The 18,182-nt window shown below is 37.9% G+C and overlaps 1 protein-coding gene across 17 annotated transcripts in view; it reads right to left on the reverse strand.

Moving 5' to 3' along the window:
- Positions 1-669: 669 nt before the first annotated feature.
- RIMBP2 (RIMS binding protein 2) overlaps positions 670-18,182 on the reverse strand; it is a 174,872-nt gene continuing 157,359 nt past the window's right edge. For 4 of the 17 annotated variants that reach the window (XM_041126388.1, XM_030025538.1, XM_030025547.1 and 1 more), the window contains 8 exons: positions 17,817-17,969; positions 14,660-14,844; positions 12,178-12,346; positions 9,990-10,055; positions 8,486-8,589; positions 6,563-6,634; positions 4,676-4,810; positions 670-2,268 (listed from right to left, as the gene is read on the reverse strand). In XM_041126388.1, the coding sequence (XP_040982322.1) occupies positions 2,080-2,268; positions 4,676-4,810; positions 6,563-6,634; positions 8,486-8,589; positions 9,990-10,055; positions 12,178-12,346; positions 14,660-14,844; positions 17,817-17,969 (1,073 nt within the window). In that variant the 3' untranslated portion in view covers positions 670-2,079. The other 13 variants (XM_030025549.1, XM_041126390.1, XM_030025548.1 and 10 more) reach the window with 8 other exon arrangements.

Raw genomic sequence — 18,182 nt, forward strand, 5'->3', positions numbered from 1 at the left:
TATTTGCGTACGTACTTCAGGACTGGGCTTTGGGCATGCTTTGTGATGTATGCTAGCATAACTTTCTAAGAATTCTTTACCTCTGGAAAGCCCTGGAGTCTTGCATTTAGATGAGCCTCTATTCTACAGTAAACTCCAGCAGCTGTTGACAGTTCTGAAAAATGAGGGAGCTCTGTAACTTGTATTCAGTTCAGGTTTTTTTCTTTCCTAGTCTGAGAGAACTGTACCAACCTCTTCCTTCCACGTGAAATTTGTAATGAAAAGATGCATAGGGTTTTTTTGGCAAATATTTTGGTCTTTCTGATGTCATAGAGTGGTAGCTTTCCCTATTCGGTGCTTAGGATTTTGTATTTCTTCCTAGTTACGTATCACTTATTTATACCTGTATTCATTCTGATCTGGTTTCTATCATTTGAGGTCAACAGAAGCGGAGCTAGTGCAGCTGTTTCCTTAGTCAGCTACGGAAAGGTAGGAAACGGTCACTGCGGACTGTTCCTTCTCCACGTGGGTGCAGTGTTTGAACACATAGCCTGCACCATTACTGCATGCTTAATAATTGCTCCCTGGGCACGTATCTTGCCCTTTGTGTCTAATCCTTTAGAAGGGGAGGGAAGGCTAACACAATGATCAAGCAGCTGATATAGTAGATTCATGAAACATACTGCACTCTACAAAATATCAAATTATTTATTTATATAAAATATAATACACAACAGTTGTACACATGCACACACCCACACAGTACTTTACCACAAATTTAGGCCAGTTATTTTCTTTAATTAAATGTTACAATCTAGCACACGGTATCTTACAGTAATTTACATTATTATCTGAAGACACAATGGGGAAGCTTTGATCATTCATTTATAAACCTTCCATAAATTACAAAAAGAAAGGCAGTCTGAAAAGTATGTATAAACAGTAAAAACAATTTACAAATGGACAAGAATTACAAAATAGTAACAGCCAATGACTGCCATCAATGTGTAAGATTGTTTTTCTTGAGATGCCAATATTGCAATTAATATTTGATTATCACCTGTTGCAGCCTTTTTACTGGCTACGGCTTGTGTATGTAACACAGTTGTTCACTTTTTACTTTAGACATGCACTTCATCTTGAATCTGACATCAGCAATATGAAAATACCTTTTAACTTAGGACTGTACCTCCACAGGAAGAAAAGTTGGGGAGTAAAGGTTTTTTGTTGTAGAGTTGTTTATTAGTTTGTTTGTCTGGCTTTTTCCCCTGGTAATTTAGAATAGTGAACCAGGAACTCCAAAACTGGAAGTTGTATGGTTGAAACTGGGTGAGTCTCTGAATAACTTACACTGTATCTGATTTCAGTTTAGTGAAAATGTTGACAAAAGAAATTGATACAAGGGGGTTGGTTTAGGAAAAAAAAAAAAAAGCAGCAAAAACCAGAAAGAAAGCATTTTGCACAGCACTTTCAAACTCCCAGGAGTTACATCAGACATTGAATGGAGTCAGTAACATAGTACTTGATCTTAAATTACCATGTTTTAGGGAATATGAAGACAGTTGAATACACAGTACATACAAAGTATACGCTGTATATTTATTAGACAGTACAAATCATTGTGCATTAATAAGGCAAAACATCAAGGCTGATTAAACTAGGAGTTTCAAGACCATTTTTGCTTATGATAAAGATTAGATACAGTGGGGTGATCTCTCTGAACCAGGACTCAATGAATAGTTTTCTTCCCCCCACTCATGGTTAAAGGAGACTAAAGGCTGAGATTTATCCAATGGAGTTGCAGGTGTTGAGTTGACTTCAAATCAAACCATGTTCTTCTGGTCTTAATCCCACAATTTTTTTTTTTTTTTTTTTTTTTTTTTTAAAGAAAAAAAGATATTTGCAACAACAAATCCACTTCCTTTTTTCTTGCTGTTTTGATTAAGCAATTCACATGATTCTACTGATGTCAGACTTAAAAATGCAAAGTTTTGGTAAAGTTGTACTGCATAGTCATGAAAGCCCTAGTTTTGACGTTTAAAAAAAAAAAAAAAATACACACAGACTGGAAGCTTTACAAGTTGTCCAGGAGTACATGAATCATTTCACTGCACCAAGCTTTTTCAGTAGTTTCTTGCCTTTGGAAAGCAGCCCCTTTTTCTTTTTCGAGGACATATCCCTGCCTCTCCCGGGACTACCAGAACCCATAGGTGACGTAGGTGACCCAGAATGGAGATGAACTGTGGGGGATGGTGCTCTCCGTGATGTACCTGTATTCTCAGGAGGAACCTATTAGGTACATTGTTATAATTTATTGAATGTTTGAAAGCTTAAAAGCTATTATCATCAAGAAAGTTGGTAACATCACTTGTCCCATTACCCACTTAAACAAAAGGGCTGGTTCCTTTCTTCTTTGTGGCTGAAAATACCATATGGCCTTACAGAAGATACATAAATTTTGAGAAAAAGTATAGACAATAGAAAACACTCCAATAGAGCCCTGTTTTGGTTATACTTTTTTAAAGAAAGTTGGATACACTTCTTTTGCCATAGCTCTGGCCACAAAACCCAGAACACTGGTTTGGGTTTTGCATTTCAGTACTCTGATAGTACGAAAATGAAGAGGGATACGAGTAGCTATAGATTTAAGAAAAATAGATGTGTTAATTACTACAGATTAGCAATCTATAGAAGCCAAACTGTTTTCAGAAGAAATTACTTAAAATGCTACATGATCACTTATTTTTTAATGTCCTTTAAATGCCTTTTCTTTAAAATTGGCTAGAAAACTTTATGTACATATTTGAGAAGATGGCACACTGGCTTAAAAAAAAAGAAAAAGAAAAAAGAAAGAAGGAAAAAGAAAAAGCTAAAATGAACCTTAATCGCAATCAAAGAAAGCTTAAAGACCCTGACTGCTTGATGTATATGCTGCAGCTATGAGGTTGCTGAATGAAGGTGAACACTTGTACGATAGCTAGATGACAGCATTCCTAAATATTTTAAACAGCTGTTTTTTTCAATCATCAAAAGCACTTGAATGAAAATGCTAAAACTACTTATACTCAGCCTATCCTAACTACAGTGCCTGGCTGACAAAATGTGATACTATCAGTTAAGGTGATATTTTCATAATAGAATCCATGCCTTAGGGACCCCTGCTATCTTGTAGTTCAAGTTAAAACATTAGCAATTTACTGGCTTGTTGTGCAACAGTGAATTAAGCAAAGGGGCTTCAAGCCTACTTTGATTTTAAATCAAGGTCTAATTCTAATGAAAAAAACCAACTTGGTAAAGCACCCCAACGTACACCTGAAGATACCATATATTTAGTCTAATGCATTCATTCAGTGAGCTGCATGTTTCATATTGAGACTTTTATTGCATTGGTAAACCAAACAGTTGCTAATATTTCAAATGTGCACTTTCTAGGAAAATTCGAGTAAATTGTACCATATGAAGGGATTTTTTCAGAATTGTTGAATAGTTGGTCTTAGGCAAACCTGGGGTATAATCGATTATGGAAAACACATTTTAAGGCAGACAATTGAAGTAGCTATATTTGAGTGTAATGAGTTTCAAAACCAACTATACCCTTGTAAACTACCATACGTATTGGCTTACGTTTCGGTTGTATGTTCTTTAAGGGTTGGGGGTGTTGTGTTTTTCTTTTGATATAGGAGCTTGGAATTTTTACATCCCAGCTTGGCTAACAATGCAATATGCAGCTTTTGTTTGTAGGGTAGTTAGACATCAAACTCTCCTTTCTATGTAAACATAAACATTTAGCTCATGAAGAAATATGTTCCAAATGTTGACCTTCATAAAGTGAGGTCTAATTGACTTATTTCTAAGGATTCCTTTTTAAAGGATTTGTCTCCTAAGAAAAAACTAAATTGACTTGACTAGATATAGTAAAAGCATACAGCCTATTCTTCTGTGGCCAAGGATTTTGGAGACATATTTCTTTTTTTTTTTTTTTTTCCCCCACAATTAAGTTTCAAGACTTGCATTAGATAGCCAGGTAGCTTTAATTGAAATCTCTATTGGTATCTTCAGTTGCTCACTTACGTGAAGGCTACATTGCCTTATTAAGGTGTGAAATGAACACTCTTCTTCTGTTTCCAAGCAGATGAGCAAAGAAATAAAAATATATATAAAATATATAATATATAAAAGTATTGCAGTGATGAAACAAAACCAAAAATGAGATACTCTAAACACGATTAGTCTTTCATAGAAGTCTCTGGGCAATTAACTAATGCCAGTTGGAATAGGAAGTCATAAGGATTAAAAGATGAACACTGTCAATCAGCTGCATTTACAATCTGTATTTAAAGGAATGCTGGTACCAGTCTTTCGTCCACAAGAACTTTTGCTTTCATCTAGATATTGCATGTAGTACGAGTAGTTTAGGAGCATTAGGAAGTAACTACTTTCACCAGGGAAAAGCTGCTTAAACTAAAATTAATAATTGAAAGTACTGTAATGACTGCAATCAAATGGTAGATTTAGTTTCTTCATTTACAAATGTTAACGAGCTAGCGGAAGGCTAATTTTTCTTTGTTTTATATATTTGAAAGTTAATTTTAAATGGGCAAATGGATTTAAAATGTTAAACGTAACATCTAAATTATATGAGAGACAGAGTGGAATGGAAAGTAAAAATTTAAGCTTTTCTTATTCGGTTGCTTACCCTTTTTGCTTTTGTACGCATCGGTGTATCGTGAACATATCGTGAGGGTGCATCAGATAGATAGACTTCAACATCATCAGGCACTTCTTCAAGAAAGTTGGAAGGAACTAGCCCCTTTTGTCCATTAAGTTCACCCTGCAACATGATGAAAATTTCAGTAGATGTTTTTACTAAAGCAAATGTAGGTTCCCAAGAAGGTAAGGAAATACTTTTGACTATTTCAAAGCCAGTGAGGAAGAGGAAATAGTTATCTAAGGTCACTTGGGACCTTAAGAGCTGTCCTGGTTTTGGCTGGGATAGTTAATTGTCTTCCTAGTAGCTGGTATAGTGCTATGTTTTAGGTTCAGTATGAGAAGAATGTTGATAACACACTGATGTTTTCAGTTGTTGCTGAGTAGTGTTTATACTAAGTCAAGGATTTTTCAGCTTCTCATGCCCAGCCAGCAAGAAGGCTGGAGGGGCACAAGAAGTTGGGAGGGGACACGGCCAGGACAGCTGAACCAAAGGGTATTCCATACCATGTGACATCATGTCCAGTCTATAAACTGGGGAGAGTTGGCTGGGGGGGCGTGGATCACTGCTCAGGAACTAACTGGGCATGGGTCAGCTAGTGCTTAGCAATTGCATTGTGCATCACTTGTTTTGTATATTCCAATTCTTTTATTATTGTCATTTTATTGTTGTTATCATTATCATTATTAGTTTCTTCTTTTCTGTTCTGTTAAACTGTTCTTATCTCAACCCACGAGCTTTACTTCTTTTCCTGATTCTCTCCCCCATCTCACTGGCTGTGGGGGGAGTGAGTGAGCAGCTGCATGGTGCTTAAGTTGCTGGCTGGGGTTAAACCACGACAAGAGCTTATGCACTTTTGAAGATCACGAGAGCTAGCGTGTGCTATGGAGAGCAAGTGAACCCCTGCGTTTTTTTATCATCAGTGCATAATGGAGAAGCAGGAACAGAATTCCCAGTTTCTGGACTTGGGTCTGTAGGACTGCAACGCCATAGATACATGTGGTGCTAGGCTGCAAACCTAAAGGCACTTCTGAGACGATAAAATTATTCCTTTGGGTCTGAACTTCTCAAATGCATCTGACAGAGGCAGCTGGGCCTGTTTTCTATGGCCAGTACACCATGGAAATGGAAAAGGCAAGTACAAGATGCAAACTGGCAGCTACTGTCAACTTGAAGACAGGCTGGGCAAGCAATGCTGGAATATTGTCTCCCATTACACTCTTCCTCTTCTTAAAGGAATGACAAAGTAGTATGATGAGTTAACTAGTGCTTAAAAGACTACTGAACTATTTTATTGATATATTTTAGTCAAAGAACATTTTATCGTAGGGACAGGCTGTATCTAGGTCTTTCTCCCACATGAAATGCCTTACCCATTAGAAGTCATTCGCATGTTCATATTGCTACATGTATGATCAAAATACACGTTTTCCAGCAAACTAAATGAGGCAAATAAATATTACTTATAAAATGCCAGAGGCAGCTCTGAGCTGGATGAACAACAACTCCTATAAGACAGGTGCTGAAGTAGCAAGAAGGAACCTTCAGTGCAGTATGATCTGCTCCAACCGAGGGAGCTTCTCGGGTTCTGCTGCAGTCCATGCAGCAGCAGGAGCTGTGAGGCTGGGTTCCCATCCCTCTAACTGGGCTGGTTGTGAACTCACGCTCCCAGGTACAAAATGGGAGTGATGATGCTAAACCCCATTTTGGCAGTTTTTCCAGGCATGCCAAATTAGGATCACAGCTATTCCCACAACAGAACAAGCTGGAATTGTGACCTGAAATCCTCCAGGCTGTCATTTAATCATTCCTGCTAGTGAAGAGTGCTCTAACAGTTTGTAGCAGTTTGAAGTGATCAAACAGAAGCCAACTTACATAGTAAAATCCATCTTCATCAATTTCACCAAAGACAGTAATAATGTCCCCTGTGCAGAATGTCAGCTCAGCCTGCAGAAAAAGGAACACGACAGTGCATGTTTTGTTAGGCAAAGGTTAACATTCTCTTTATTAATAGTAAATCCATTAATATTTTTCCCTCTCTTTTATGTTAAGACACAGGTGGTGAAACCGAATTGAACTTTGAGAGGAAAACTTTTAAATTTTTTTTTTTTTTGTTAGCTTGCTAGATGTGGCACTTCCCTGCTAGGTTCTAGACACCCACAGGACTCCCCATGACAAACGAGCCAAGTGCAACCAGACCTTGGAGATCACTGAACTCGCTCATCTGTGCAAAGCCTTGAACAACCTGAACAAACGTTGAAGCTTTGAACTACGTGTCTTCAAAGGTCCCTTAAAGTCAATCCTGTGAGGAGGGAAGAAGACGTAGGGGCTGGACATGGTTCAGGTCCGGGCTCTGTACTGAGCTGAGCACTAGGACTAACTGATACAAGGACAGCTGAGACTGCTCTTCCTGAAACACAAAGTTCCTGAACTAAAGTTGTGGAGCTGTACTGGATTCTGTTCAATACAGGCTTCATAGCAGGCAACTCCAGTCTCTGATCTACAAACGGTGTACTGGGCTCTTTTTTAATTGCCTGTGGTTTAAATGTAATTTAATTAGGGTTTTTTTTAACTTTTTAATTTCCTGTGGCCATGGAAAGAGAGAGAACAAATAACGTGTTTGCAATATATCTGTACAATTTATTTGATTTGTTGCCCAAACTACTTTGAAACACCATAATTTAGAACCAGATTTGGTTCAGTGAGAAATAAAAGACAACTCTGGCTGAGTTTTAAAGTATCAAGTCCCGCATATTTCAAAATTCACTCTTCTTCTTTAAAAAATACCAAATTGTTCTACAATTCACCAATTTAAAAAAAAAAAATCATTCTAAAGGATAACTGAGGAAGTTTCTAGGTATGCAGTATTTTTTTTAGAGCTTTGAGTGTCACCTGCCTGACATTCTTACCACAATGCATATATAAATGAAAACTGCATCAAATCTTGATCAAGGGACTTACTTACCGTGTAACATCAAAGACAATATAAAAAGTGATTCTGTTGTTGCTGATAAGAAATACGGAGAGATGGGAGACTGCATGTATGTAAATGGAAGATAAAACCATACTGAAGACCTAGCTAATGGTGAGCTGTTTTTTAAATGAAGATCTACCTAATGCTCAGTTGTTTAAGATAGCCTTACATTGTTATAAAAAAAAAAAAAGATTACAGACAACATAAATTCACGAAAGGTCAGATGCATCAATTAAGAGAAAGAAATACAATATATTATGAACACTGTTCTACTGCGCTATATTGTTCTAGTTTGGGTTGTGAAGGAGGGTTGATTTTTGGAGGACTTGTAGGTTACAGAGATTTGAAAGCATGCACTGCTATGAGCTTGTTGGCATGAGGTAGGACTCTTCTCAAAAATAATCATGTGCTTATGTGGAAACACACAAAGGAAATTTGAAAACAATAATTGGGAATTATAGGGAAAATAATTCCCTACTGTTTATAACTCCATGCTTTTTTCCTGATACGCTTTTGTTATATACATATGTATACACATGCATTGCACAACATATATCCATAGCTGACTATATAATGTATTGAGCCATATTAAATAAATTCGACAAAGGATATTCCTTGATTTTGTTTGAACAAGAACCGTAAAACTACTTGTACAGAAGTCCTAAGCTTGTCATATACATCTGCCTAAAAACACTTGACCAATGTTTGTAAATTTTTTTTTTTTTTTTTTTGCACATCCACTGCAAATGTATAGTAATGCTTCTAAATCACAGCTGGGTTATGGCTCCATAAGTGGTTAACACAGCAAACAGTTATGTCAATACCTCTACATCGACGTTAGGAGAACTTTCACGTGGATCATAATCATACAGTGCCACCATCCTTCTCGTAGACACTGAATGTTGTCTCCCACTCCGTCTGTTTCTTTCTGTTCCAATCACAAGGAGGGGAAGGGAAGGAAAGCTATCAAAGTTATTTTGAAAAGAAAAACAAGGTGCAACTTTTCCCTACCTCATTTTCACAACAGTGCAGTAACAGTGTCAATATTTCTCTAGCATAGTGATAAAAGGTCACAGATTACCAAACCTATTAACACAGATAAAGGTTTCAAAACAGTATGTACATTTCATAAATAATTTCTTAACAGTTGGCTTGCCCTCCTTATTCTAAGCCACTGAATCCTCTGAACAGTATTTATCTGCAAAACTAACGTTCCGAAATTTTCAGCCATTCTTGGTTGTAAGAATCAGAGGTTAACAGGGTATACAAAGCCCAACAGTCAAAATTCATGTTTGTCCCATTTCAACTTCCACATTTACTGTCTATTCCCCCCCCCCATATCATAAGGAATTTTGTGCCTGGGATTATTCTTCAACTTTCTGCTGGGAGACTGGAAGGAGAAATGGATGCTCTGAGCTGTCCCAAGACAGAAGAGGCTACCCATTATGCAAGTGGTTTGCAGTATTTTCAAGGCTAACTACAAAAACACATCCTTGAGTACTGTTTAATTTTACAAGTTTCCTTTGCAGGGAACAGAAGGAAAGGAGTAAAATTTGTAGTTTCCAAGAACCACGTGAAATGTTTATTGATTGATATTAAACATTTACAGAGAAGTCCAAACTGGGCTTCATTTTAAATTTGAATGATACTAGCATGATTCTTGCGGATGACTGCTGCAGCAAGAGAAACATGCTTGTTAGTGCTACTTACAGACAGGCATTGAGGGCGGGTCTGATGAGCGTTATGCAGTGTGACAGAGGAGACCTGGGGTTAGGAGGCACCCTATGATTGTTCCGGCAGGAGGGTGAACATTAAAGGTTCAGCTAATGTAGGAGCAAATACTGAGTGTAGCATGCACTCACAGCTGTCACATCACCCACCAGCTGACACTGAAGCGTTCAGTCAGAGGAGATCACTTACTTTTGCAGTGGGTGGTTTGGAGTTATTTTCCCAGGTACCAATGCAAGGGATTTACACAGAACACAAGGAGAGATCCAAAATGAAGGCACGGACCGTAACAGACGCGGGACCCGATCCCCCTGATTCCCCAAAGCCTGGATCAACCGATACCTAAACGATTGTCTGAGAGTCGTACTTTCCACTTTGAAGTACCTCTCTGGGGCAAGACAGTGCCCGCTGCTCAGGGTCAAGGGCGCGTCTATGACCAAGAAGAGAATCCAGAAGGGACCCTGTACCTAATTGCTATGTGACAGTATTTTCCAACTTCTGGTTTCCAAAGTTTAAAGTCATAAAAAAATAAATCTAGACAGCTCAAATCATTTCAGCTAATTTACAGCTTGAATCAAATTATTGGTTCTTAGCACAGACCTCTTTTAGACTTTCTGGATCTGCGGTGTACAGAGCGTGTGCTCTCTTTGAAACGGTCACAGTTGACTTCAGGAAAGGAATGCATACAAATAAAAGAAGAAAAGATATGAAGCTGTTCAAAGTTCTGTTTTTAAGGATTTAATGTGGGCAAAGGATTAAGAAAAATATAGTCATATGAACACAGCATGTAAAGTGTCTGATATGACATTAAGAATATGAGTAACAATATGAGACAGACTGGCAATTAGAGCCTGCTTCTGCTAAAAATCCACGTGGGCAGCCTCTGTGATAGCGAGGGTCTGAACATGTGGATCTCTGCTATTCAGAATTTGTATTTAGTTTAAAATTAAGCCAAACTAACTGTTCTTTCCAAATCCATTCGTAAGAGTGTTTGTTGTTTTTTGGGTTTTTTTAAATGGCTAACAATTTAAATCCATATTAAAACACATGATGCTTTTAAGTGCCAAAATATTTAAAGGTGAACTGCGGGGGGTAGGTTGCTAACAGCTTGCTCAGAAACATCCCAGAATAAAAAGAATTGCTTAAAAATGTAAGGCAGGGCAACATTTCTGTCACCAATTGCCTCTCCCTCTTTCCAAGATAAAAGACTTTCTGATTTCTCAGCTCTTTCAGGAGACACTGCCAGTTGAGCACAACAAAAAAATGCAATTATATTCGCAAAATATGACTGTTAGACAGCCAAAGTATTCAAATTGTGGGGACCTATGTAGATTAGTGGTTTCATTTTCACAAGTGTTCTGTATCAACAACTTGCTGACTTTGATAAGAACTGAGAGCACTGAGCAGGACTTAAAGCAGTCAGTTTCAACCGTGGCTGTTGAGGAAGTTGTTTTCTGCACTCATTGCACTTAAGGTGACCTCATTGCTTGAAGTAGAAATATATTTAGATACTTCTTACTCCCATCAGGCATCCAGTTGTGTTTACAGATGTACCTAAAGCAGGTTAGGTATCTCGTTCTAACAGACTTCAAATGATGCAGACCCATGCTAAAACGACTACTTGTGCAGAATACCGCTGTAGGCAGCCAACCCATTCAGGCACATCTGTAGGTCCCACTGTGTGCCTCTCCCAAGTTTTTGTCCTATGAATGTATGCGTTAAGTGTATGTGCTATACCTAGAGCAGCAGATGGGCAGTGGGGTTTACAAGTGCATGCGGGTGGGAGGATTTGTTGTATTTATGTGGCATAAGTAAATAAACACAGAGGTTTGAATTAAGAACTCAATTAAGCATTTAAGAACTTAAATCGTCCTTCCCTTTCATGGACAATGGAGAATTTTAAAATATCTCAATATCTTCAAAAAAAACAACAAAAAAATAGTTTGTCTCACATTTACTAATACATTTTGGAAACGATAAGGTTTTACTTTATCTAAGAAAACAATTGTGGAAGATTTCTTTGTTTTTTTAGCAACCACTTTTACAGTTCACTTTTAAACAGGACTGAACCAATTCCAGCCCTTTATACTCTCTGAAACATGTTGAAAATTTTAAAACATATTGAGATAGTTGTATGAAATTTATTTTTAGAAAGAAATCTAAGTTAAAAGATACTTGCATTGTGTATCTAAGTACAACATTGAACCAATGATGTAACACGAGTGGTTCATAACACAGAATTGTTTGGCCAAACTCAGCTTTTTAAAGGGTTTCTTACTGCAATATCCAAAAAATCTCATAATATGTAGTGCTATCCCAAATGAGATTACACATAACCCTTTGCCACCATCCCTTTAAATTATTGGTAAAGTAGGAAAATGTAGAAGAGTAAAAATAACAACAAATAAGTGATTCTTTTTATGCTTTGCAGCAGTGAGCGTATCACAAAGCACCTCAGCACAGCACACTCCAAAGCACAGGGATCATGTTCTGTGTCTAGAAATCTTTCAGGTGACAAAACCGATTTTTTTTTGTAAATAAGAAAAGAAAGTAGTGAGTGGAGTGGTGAAGATACAAGTCCTCATTTGCAGCAAAAGATGTGACCGACATTAAATATTAGTTGAATAAATTCATCCAGATACTGACACAGAATGTATCCCATGGTGTAGTAAATTGCTGTAAAATTTAGATGCATCTGCATATAGTAAAAACAAAAGGCAAAGCAGATCCAGCCAAGTTAATAGCACCCAAAAGTTAGGAGAAGTGAAGCATATGTATTTTCCCTTACCAATTTTCTCAACTGGTGTGTTCAAAGGAAGAAAGCCTTGTTTTAGCAGCTGATCCATCATCTCTTCATCATCTGCTTGGATCTCAGAGACCATATTACATGGGATAAGGCCAATTCTTGTACAGGTTTCTCCACGATAGAATCCATCAGCATCTTTGTCCCCATAAACCTGTTATTCAAAGAGTGATAATGATGGTCAATAAAGGTTTTAGCATTTAGGAATTTTAATGCAGGCTAAATGGTTACTAAAGCATAGACAGATGACTACAGTTTGGATGTGGAATTATATTAGGTTTTGACTACTCTGGCTTATGTTACAAAACTGGAATTGTTATGTTAATTTGAATTATGACTTCAGATATATAAGCAGAATTTGGACTTTTTTGTTAGCGGTGAAATGCGCAAAAAGTGAGAGACGGCACTGAAAGTCATCAGTTTCTCCTTGTGCTGAGCCAAAAGTATACTTAATGGTTTACACTGATGTTTATGGAATTATTCACATGGCACCATTTTTGGTGCCGTGTGAACTATATTCAAAATGAAGCATTTGCAAAACTGTGCCAAAGTGTTGTTATTTTGAATAGAACAACTTGTATATGATCAAGAATGCCCATCTAATACTGAACATACTTGATATATGTACTTACTTAAGCTCTGCTATTGTCTTTCCAGAAAACATGAATTAAGGTATAAAAATAGCATGAATTTTCATCAATGAGAACAGGTAAATCCAAAATTTCTCTCTAAAAATGTAGTCCATTCATAAAGGCTACTAATGGCACAAAGGCCTAGATCAAGGACTGTGCTAAACAAAAATTATGTTCTTAAGGCCAAACTGATGACTGAGTTTAGATTGTTCCTTGTTTAGGCTCAATCAATTGTTTTCTTTCTTTTCTTTAAAAACAAACAAAACCCCCCAAACCAAGCCCTGCAGTTCAAGTCTGAGTTCATTAAAAAAGACCGTTGAATTGCCTCAACTTTCTAGAGCAGGAATGTTTTTCAGTTTTAATCGCTATGTATCCATGACTTACCCGGCACCACTACCGCTTCACACAGTACAGCATACATGACCGTAACACATGTACGGGACAGACTTCATACAACTCCTGGTGGAACTGACCGTCCACCATCTCCACGGCTCAGGTAATGTACAAAAAGTATTTTGAAAACGCAAACTAATCCATCTTCACAACAATTTGGTAAAAAATTCAAAGCAGCAGGTCACATAGTAATCACCGTGGTCCCAAATATAAAATAAACATCACTCAGAGTAAATATCTATCTGATGTGGAGTCTCTCTAGACTTTTCAGTGCCAAACGTGTACATATTTGTGAAGAAGTAATTAAAAAACCTGAGTGAAATGAACATTTCTTGCAAAGAAAAATAATTTCTTAAACAAGTTCCATATTTTTCACATAAATCTTACATAAGCAAAATCTTATATAAGCAAAATATCTAACAAAGTATTTAACATTAAAAGTTGTGATTTAGGATACAGACATTTGTGTTAGGATCCAGTCCAACACAGTGGAAGGCAGTCAATATTTTAACAGCTTAAGTTACAATTTTATCTTTGCAATGGCTAGTGTAACAAATGAGTGTATATTTTTTCAGGTTCTGTTTCAGATCACACTTAAATCTCAATTACCCTTGGACTACCAGCAGCTGTTCCTTCTGCCTCTCTCATTTCTGCCCGTTTTGTACCAGATCGATTAGATACAAAGCTGCAGGAGGAGATGCTTACATTTGCTGATTCGACAGAAAAATCTGCTAGCCTTTTAAAATCAGAGCGGCAAGCTGAACAATTTTGCCTCGCAGCTGCACAATCATAAGATGAGGCAAGCTGGGATAGAGGCCTGGCTAAAAACATTGACAGAGCCTAACACTGTCCCTGTCACCTGGAATAGGGCTGACCTGTCTTCTGCGCCCTGTTTAAAGGCAGCTTGTGTATTTTACACCAAACAGTCAGAAAAGGGAGTGGTTTTCCCAGTTTCAGAAGATGATGATTCTGGAAGAGAAATACCTAACTTCTGGACTTTAATTAATCTTAAGTGTTTACTAGCTAGCAGTGTTCAGCATTTAAAAAAATTCGGCAGCTCTGGTATGTATGAAGGTACAATGCTGAGCGCTTTTGTGGTGCCTTTGCAGGAAAGATATCCTCTTTGAAGCAGTTTTGCCTGCAAGTTTGTGGCAATGGACATAGGGGCCTTCAGAGTCACAATTCTGGTCCTGGCACCCAAATCTCTATTTAAGTCTGGCCCTAACTATCTAGCAACTTTGAGATTTTTGCCCATTACCTAATTATTTTTAGGCTATTAGCACTCGATATTAGATTCCAGATCCAGTGAGATTTACAGCTTGAACCTCTGGAGGAAAAAACAACCTTGGACTCCAGTCACACAAGTTGCTTTCGCCACAGGGAACAAAGGACAGCCTGTTTCTGAAACTGGGTCCTTCGTTTCCTTTGTTTTTAGATCCCACCTTAATGATCTGTCCTTCTTTAAATGGCAGCTCTTCTTCTGCAGCATCAGGATTTGGGGACATTGTCAGCGGATCGTAGTCAAAGAGTGCAACAAATATTCGAGTAGAAATATCTTCTGTGCCAGGATCTGTTTCTGACTCTTCGTAAATATCTGGAGAAAGATGGTCATGACCACCATAGCCATCTATGAAAGTAAATTCAGAAAAGAACAATTCAGTAATAAAAGTTGGCCTCGTCTTTCAACTATTCCAGTTAATATTTTAAAAATATTTGGCATTTCAGTGAAAAAAAACCCCAATAATGCATGTCCTATTAAGCTTAGTGTTGTTTTTTTTTTTTAATTGGCAAGTTATTTTTTTAAAAAGCATATACAATCTGCATGCACTGAATGTGGTGCTGATCCCCTACACCACACTGACAATTACACATGTGAATCCAGCTCAGGTAAGAAAGCAGTTTTTGTTAGGTTTACTGGAGTTTGCCATAAATTAATGAAGCATGTTAAGAGTGACATAATGATGAATCTGATAGGCTTTATCGTTACTGCAAAAATAACCATGCTTTGGATCCACCTGTTTTCCAGCACAGCTGCTTCTGCTCTTCATGGACACAAGAAAGCACATCCCAGCTGTGTTGACATACCATGTTTTAGGTACCAGGTTTAAAACGTGGTTATAACCTCTTCTCTCCAGACAGGCAAGAAGAAATATATTTCGGTAGTGTTAGTTATTGCAGGGTTGGAACTACACTGCCTATGATTTTGTTTAAACACAGTCAATAGTTAACATAGCCAGCAATGCCCCAAACCAACGCAAACACTAACAAGATGTGTTAAAATCCAGGAGAAACGGTTAGCTATGACTGCGTTTAACCGTAAGCTCACTAGGAAAGATCATCCATGAATATCACAACACTTGACACTGCACTGAACTCTGTCCACTGCAGGGTACCAAATCAATTAGGACATAAAAAATGAGAATTGACGTTTTGTCTCATTTATCTTTCAGACTTTTCAAATGACCTGGAGAATGCTTTTAGCCCATGATTCAACAACATACTTAAGGATGGACTTCAGTAAAACTGAATTAGAGAATTAGGCCAAAATGGCTAACGAGTGTTTTGAATGATGGGTTTCAAAGGCTTTTAATTTTGTTTTGAAAGAGCATGTGGCAGCGCTTTCCCCCAAAATAGGCTCTTTCAAGACATACAAAGTTGAAGCCCCCAAAAAATAAAGCCCTCAAAATCACAAGCCACTTCTGAAAAACTTGGCTTATTGTGCAAGTCCCGCTAACTTCAGTAGGAGTCATGTACTTTTGTTCTTTGCTGAATCAACACTTATCATCCAGTTGATCATTCCTTCACAATGAATAAATTGAGAAAGTGATGTTATGAATTATGATGAAAATGTAGTTCAACTATATAATTTTCATATTAATGAAACAATTTTCATATTAATACAACTTTTACTGTAACCACCTCTTACAAATTAGACTCCCATTTTTGGTAATAGTTTGAACATTCAATATGGAACATTTTAGAAAAAATTCTATTAAATTTTTTCCTCTACATCAGATGCATTTTATTGAACATTTGATATTTTTAAACTACCAGAAAAAAAATTTCAGAGCGTCACAGCTTTAAGGGAACAGCTACTAACTCTTGGGTCCAGAGCGCAAGAAAGAACGTGAATAGGGAAAAAATGAAGAATAGCAAAAGGGCAGGGAAAAATTTCAGCCAAGAAGCTTTAGGCAGGCACAAAGCACAGAAAGGAAGTGTGGGAGAAGGGCACAGGTGGGACAGAAAGCAATGGGACACAAAGGATGGGATTCCTCTCTGTTCTGTTCTCCTCCCACAGTCAGGTTGCAGTCATTCTGTGGTTCATACTCAGACCCACCAGGCAACGTAAAACAGGTGGCTTAAGGGGTGTTTTGTTTTGGTTTTTAAATTAAAAATACCGATGTTTGCATCCAACTCCAACTGCAGTTAATGGGGGTTAGGCGCAAACATGAATTATAGCCAAATGTATCTCTGTTAAAAGCACTGGCCGGTACAGTCTGACTCAGGATAGTCATGTTTGCTTCAGTGAACCAGAAAGCAAATAAACTCTAGATTAGCTCATTAGCCCCTTATCTTACTCTTTCAAGAGGTACATACATATATTATACATATACGCACACATATAATTGTGTATGTAAAATCTTAGTCTCTGGATGCAGCCAGCCAGATTCCCAACTGATGTATAGTTGCAACCACAGCTGCACTGAATTCACTAGATCTACGCCGATACACACAAGCTGATGATCCGGTTGTAAGTCAGTCAGATCTGTTTGCTTGGAAGCTCAACATTAAATTAGGATTTACCTAAACTTTCAGGGCCTCTTTTGTTTCATTTCAGACATCAACAAAACCCTAATGTGTTTCTTAGCTCTACAGATGGCGTGGGCTGCTTTTATGGGTTAAGTGTTAGACACTTCATTTTACTGTGTTATGAACTATGAAAACCGAGTTGTTGATCATGTAATGATTTCTATGTTGATGAAGCAACAAATACTATCAGTAGTGGGTATAACTGCCTTCCTTGTGTAATACAAAAGTTGGTCATTATGGTGTAATTATTCCTAAAAATAATAATAATTTTTGTCTTCACCAAGTGACACAGCCAAAGTCCTGTGTGGTCATTGATAAGACCCCGAATCTTCGGTTAGCCCAAGCCATAAATCTGAATAACGTTTGGTAACTGCTTCCTATTAGAGGACCCTAATAGGGTCGCGATATACCAGCTACTCTTTGTCCCTGCCCAGTCTACATGAACCGAGTGGAAATGTGGTCATTTGGATGAATGGTCGTTCAGGTGTGTACAGTAAATACTGACTGGCATTAGTAGCAGCATAGCTTCACAGAGGTTCATGCAATGCAGTGTGCTTGGACTCAGTCGAGTATGGAAAGGTGGCTGCACAGCAGTTTCAGGACAGAGGACTAAGGGCTGTTTGTCCCTTACAGCTGAGCTGGAGAAACTTACCTGAGAGCAGACAGGACTTAAGAGCTAGTTCCCCTGGCATTCTGCATTGCATGCAATGTTGTCATACAGAAACCGCACTTGTTAACACGCAGCTCTAAAATGGGTCTGTCATAAAGGATGAATAATGTTCGGCATACCGTATCTATATTCAGAGGCCATGGTACGCTGCTGAGGCCATTTCTTGTGTCCACCAATGCTGCGATAATAAGCTTCTTCTTTTACGGGTGAAATATTTCCCTCACTACCTGACCGAGACCGACCGCCTTCACTGTTACTGTCCATTGTAATTTCTATGGAGAAAAAGGGAATGATCTATTAAAACATATTGTATAGTTGCCTTTGCGGAGGCTCCTGCAGGCAGGCTTTGCCTACCCTTTTTTTCTGACTTGCATATAGTAGGAAGGCTAAACCCTGCATAAGCTTTGCCAGATGTCTCAGCCTCTAGAAATCCTTCTTCAGCAGGGGAATCACAGAAATGTGTATCTCCTTTTTTTAAAGCATCT

This window comes from Aquila chrysaetos, chromosome 9 (genome assembly GCF_900496995.4).
Source record: "Aquila chrysaetos chrysaetos chromosome 9, bAquChr1.4, whole genome shotgun sequence".
Classification (NCBI taxonomy): domain Eukaryota; kingdom Metazoa; phylum Chordata; class Aves; order Accipitriformes; family Accipitridae; genus Aquila; species Aquila chrysaetos.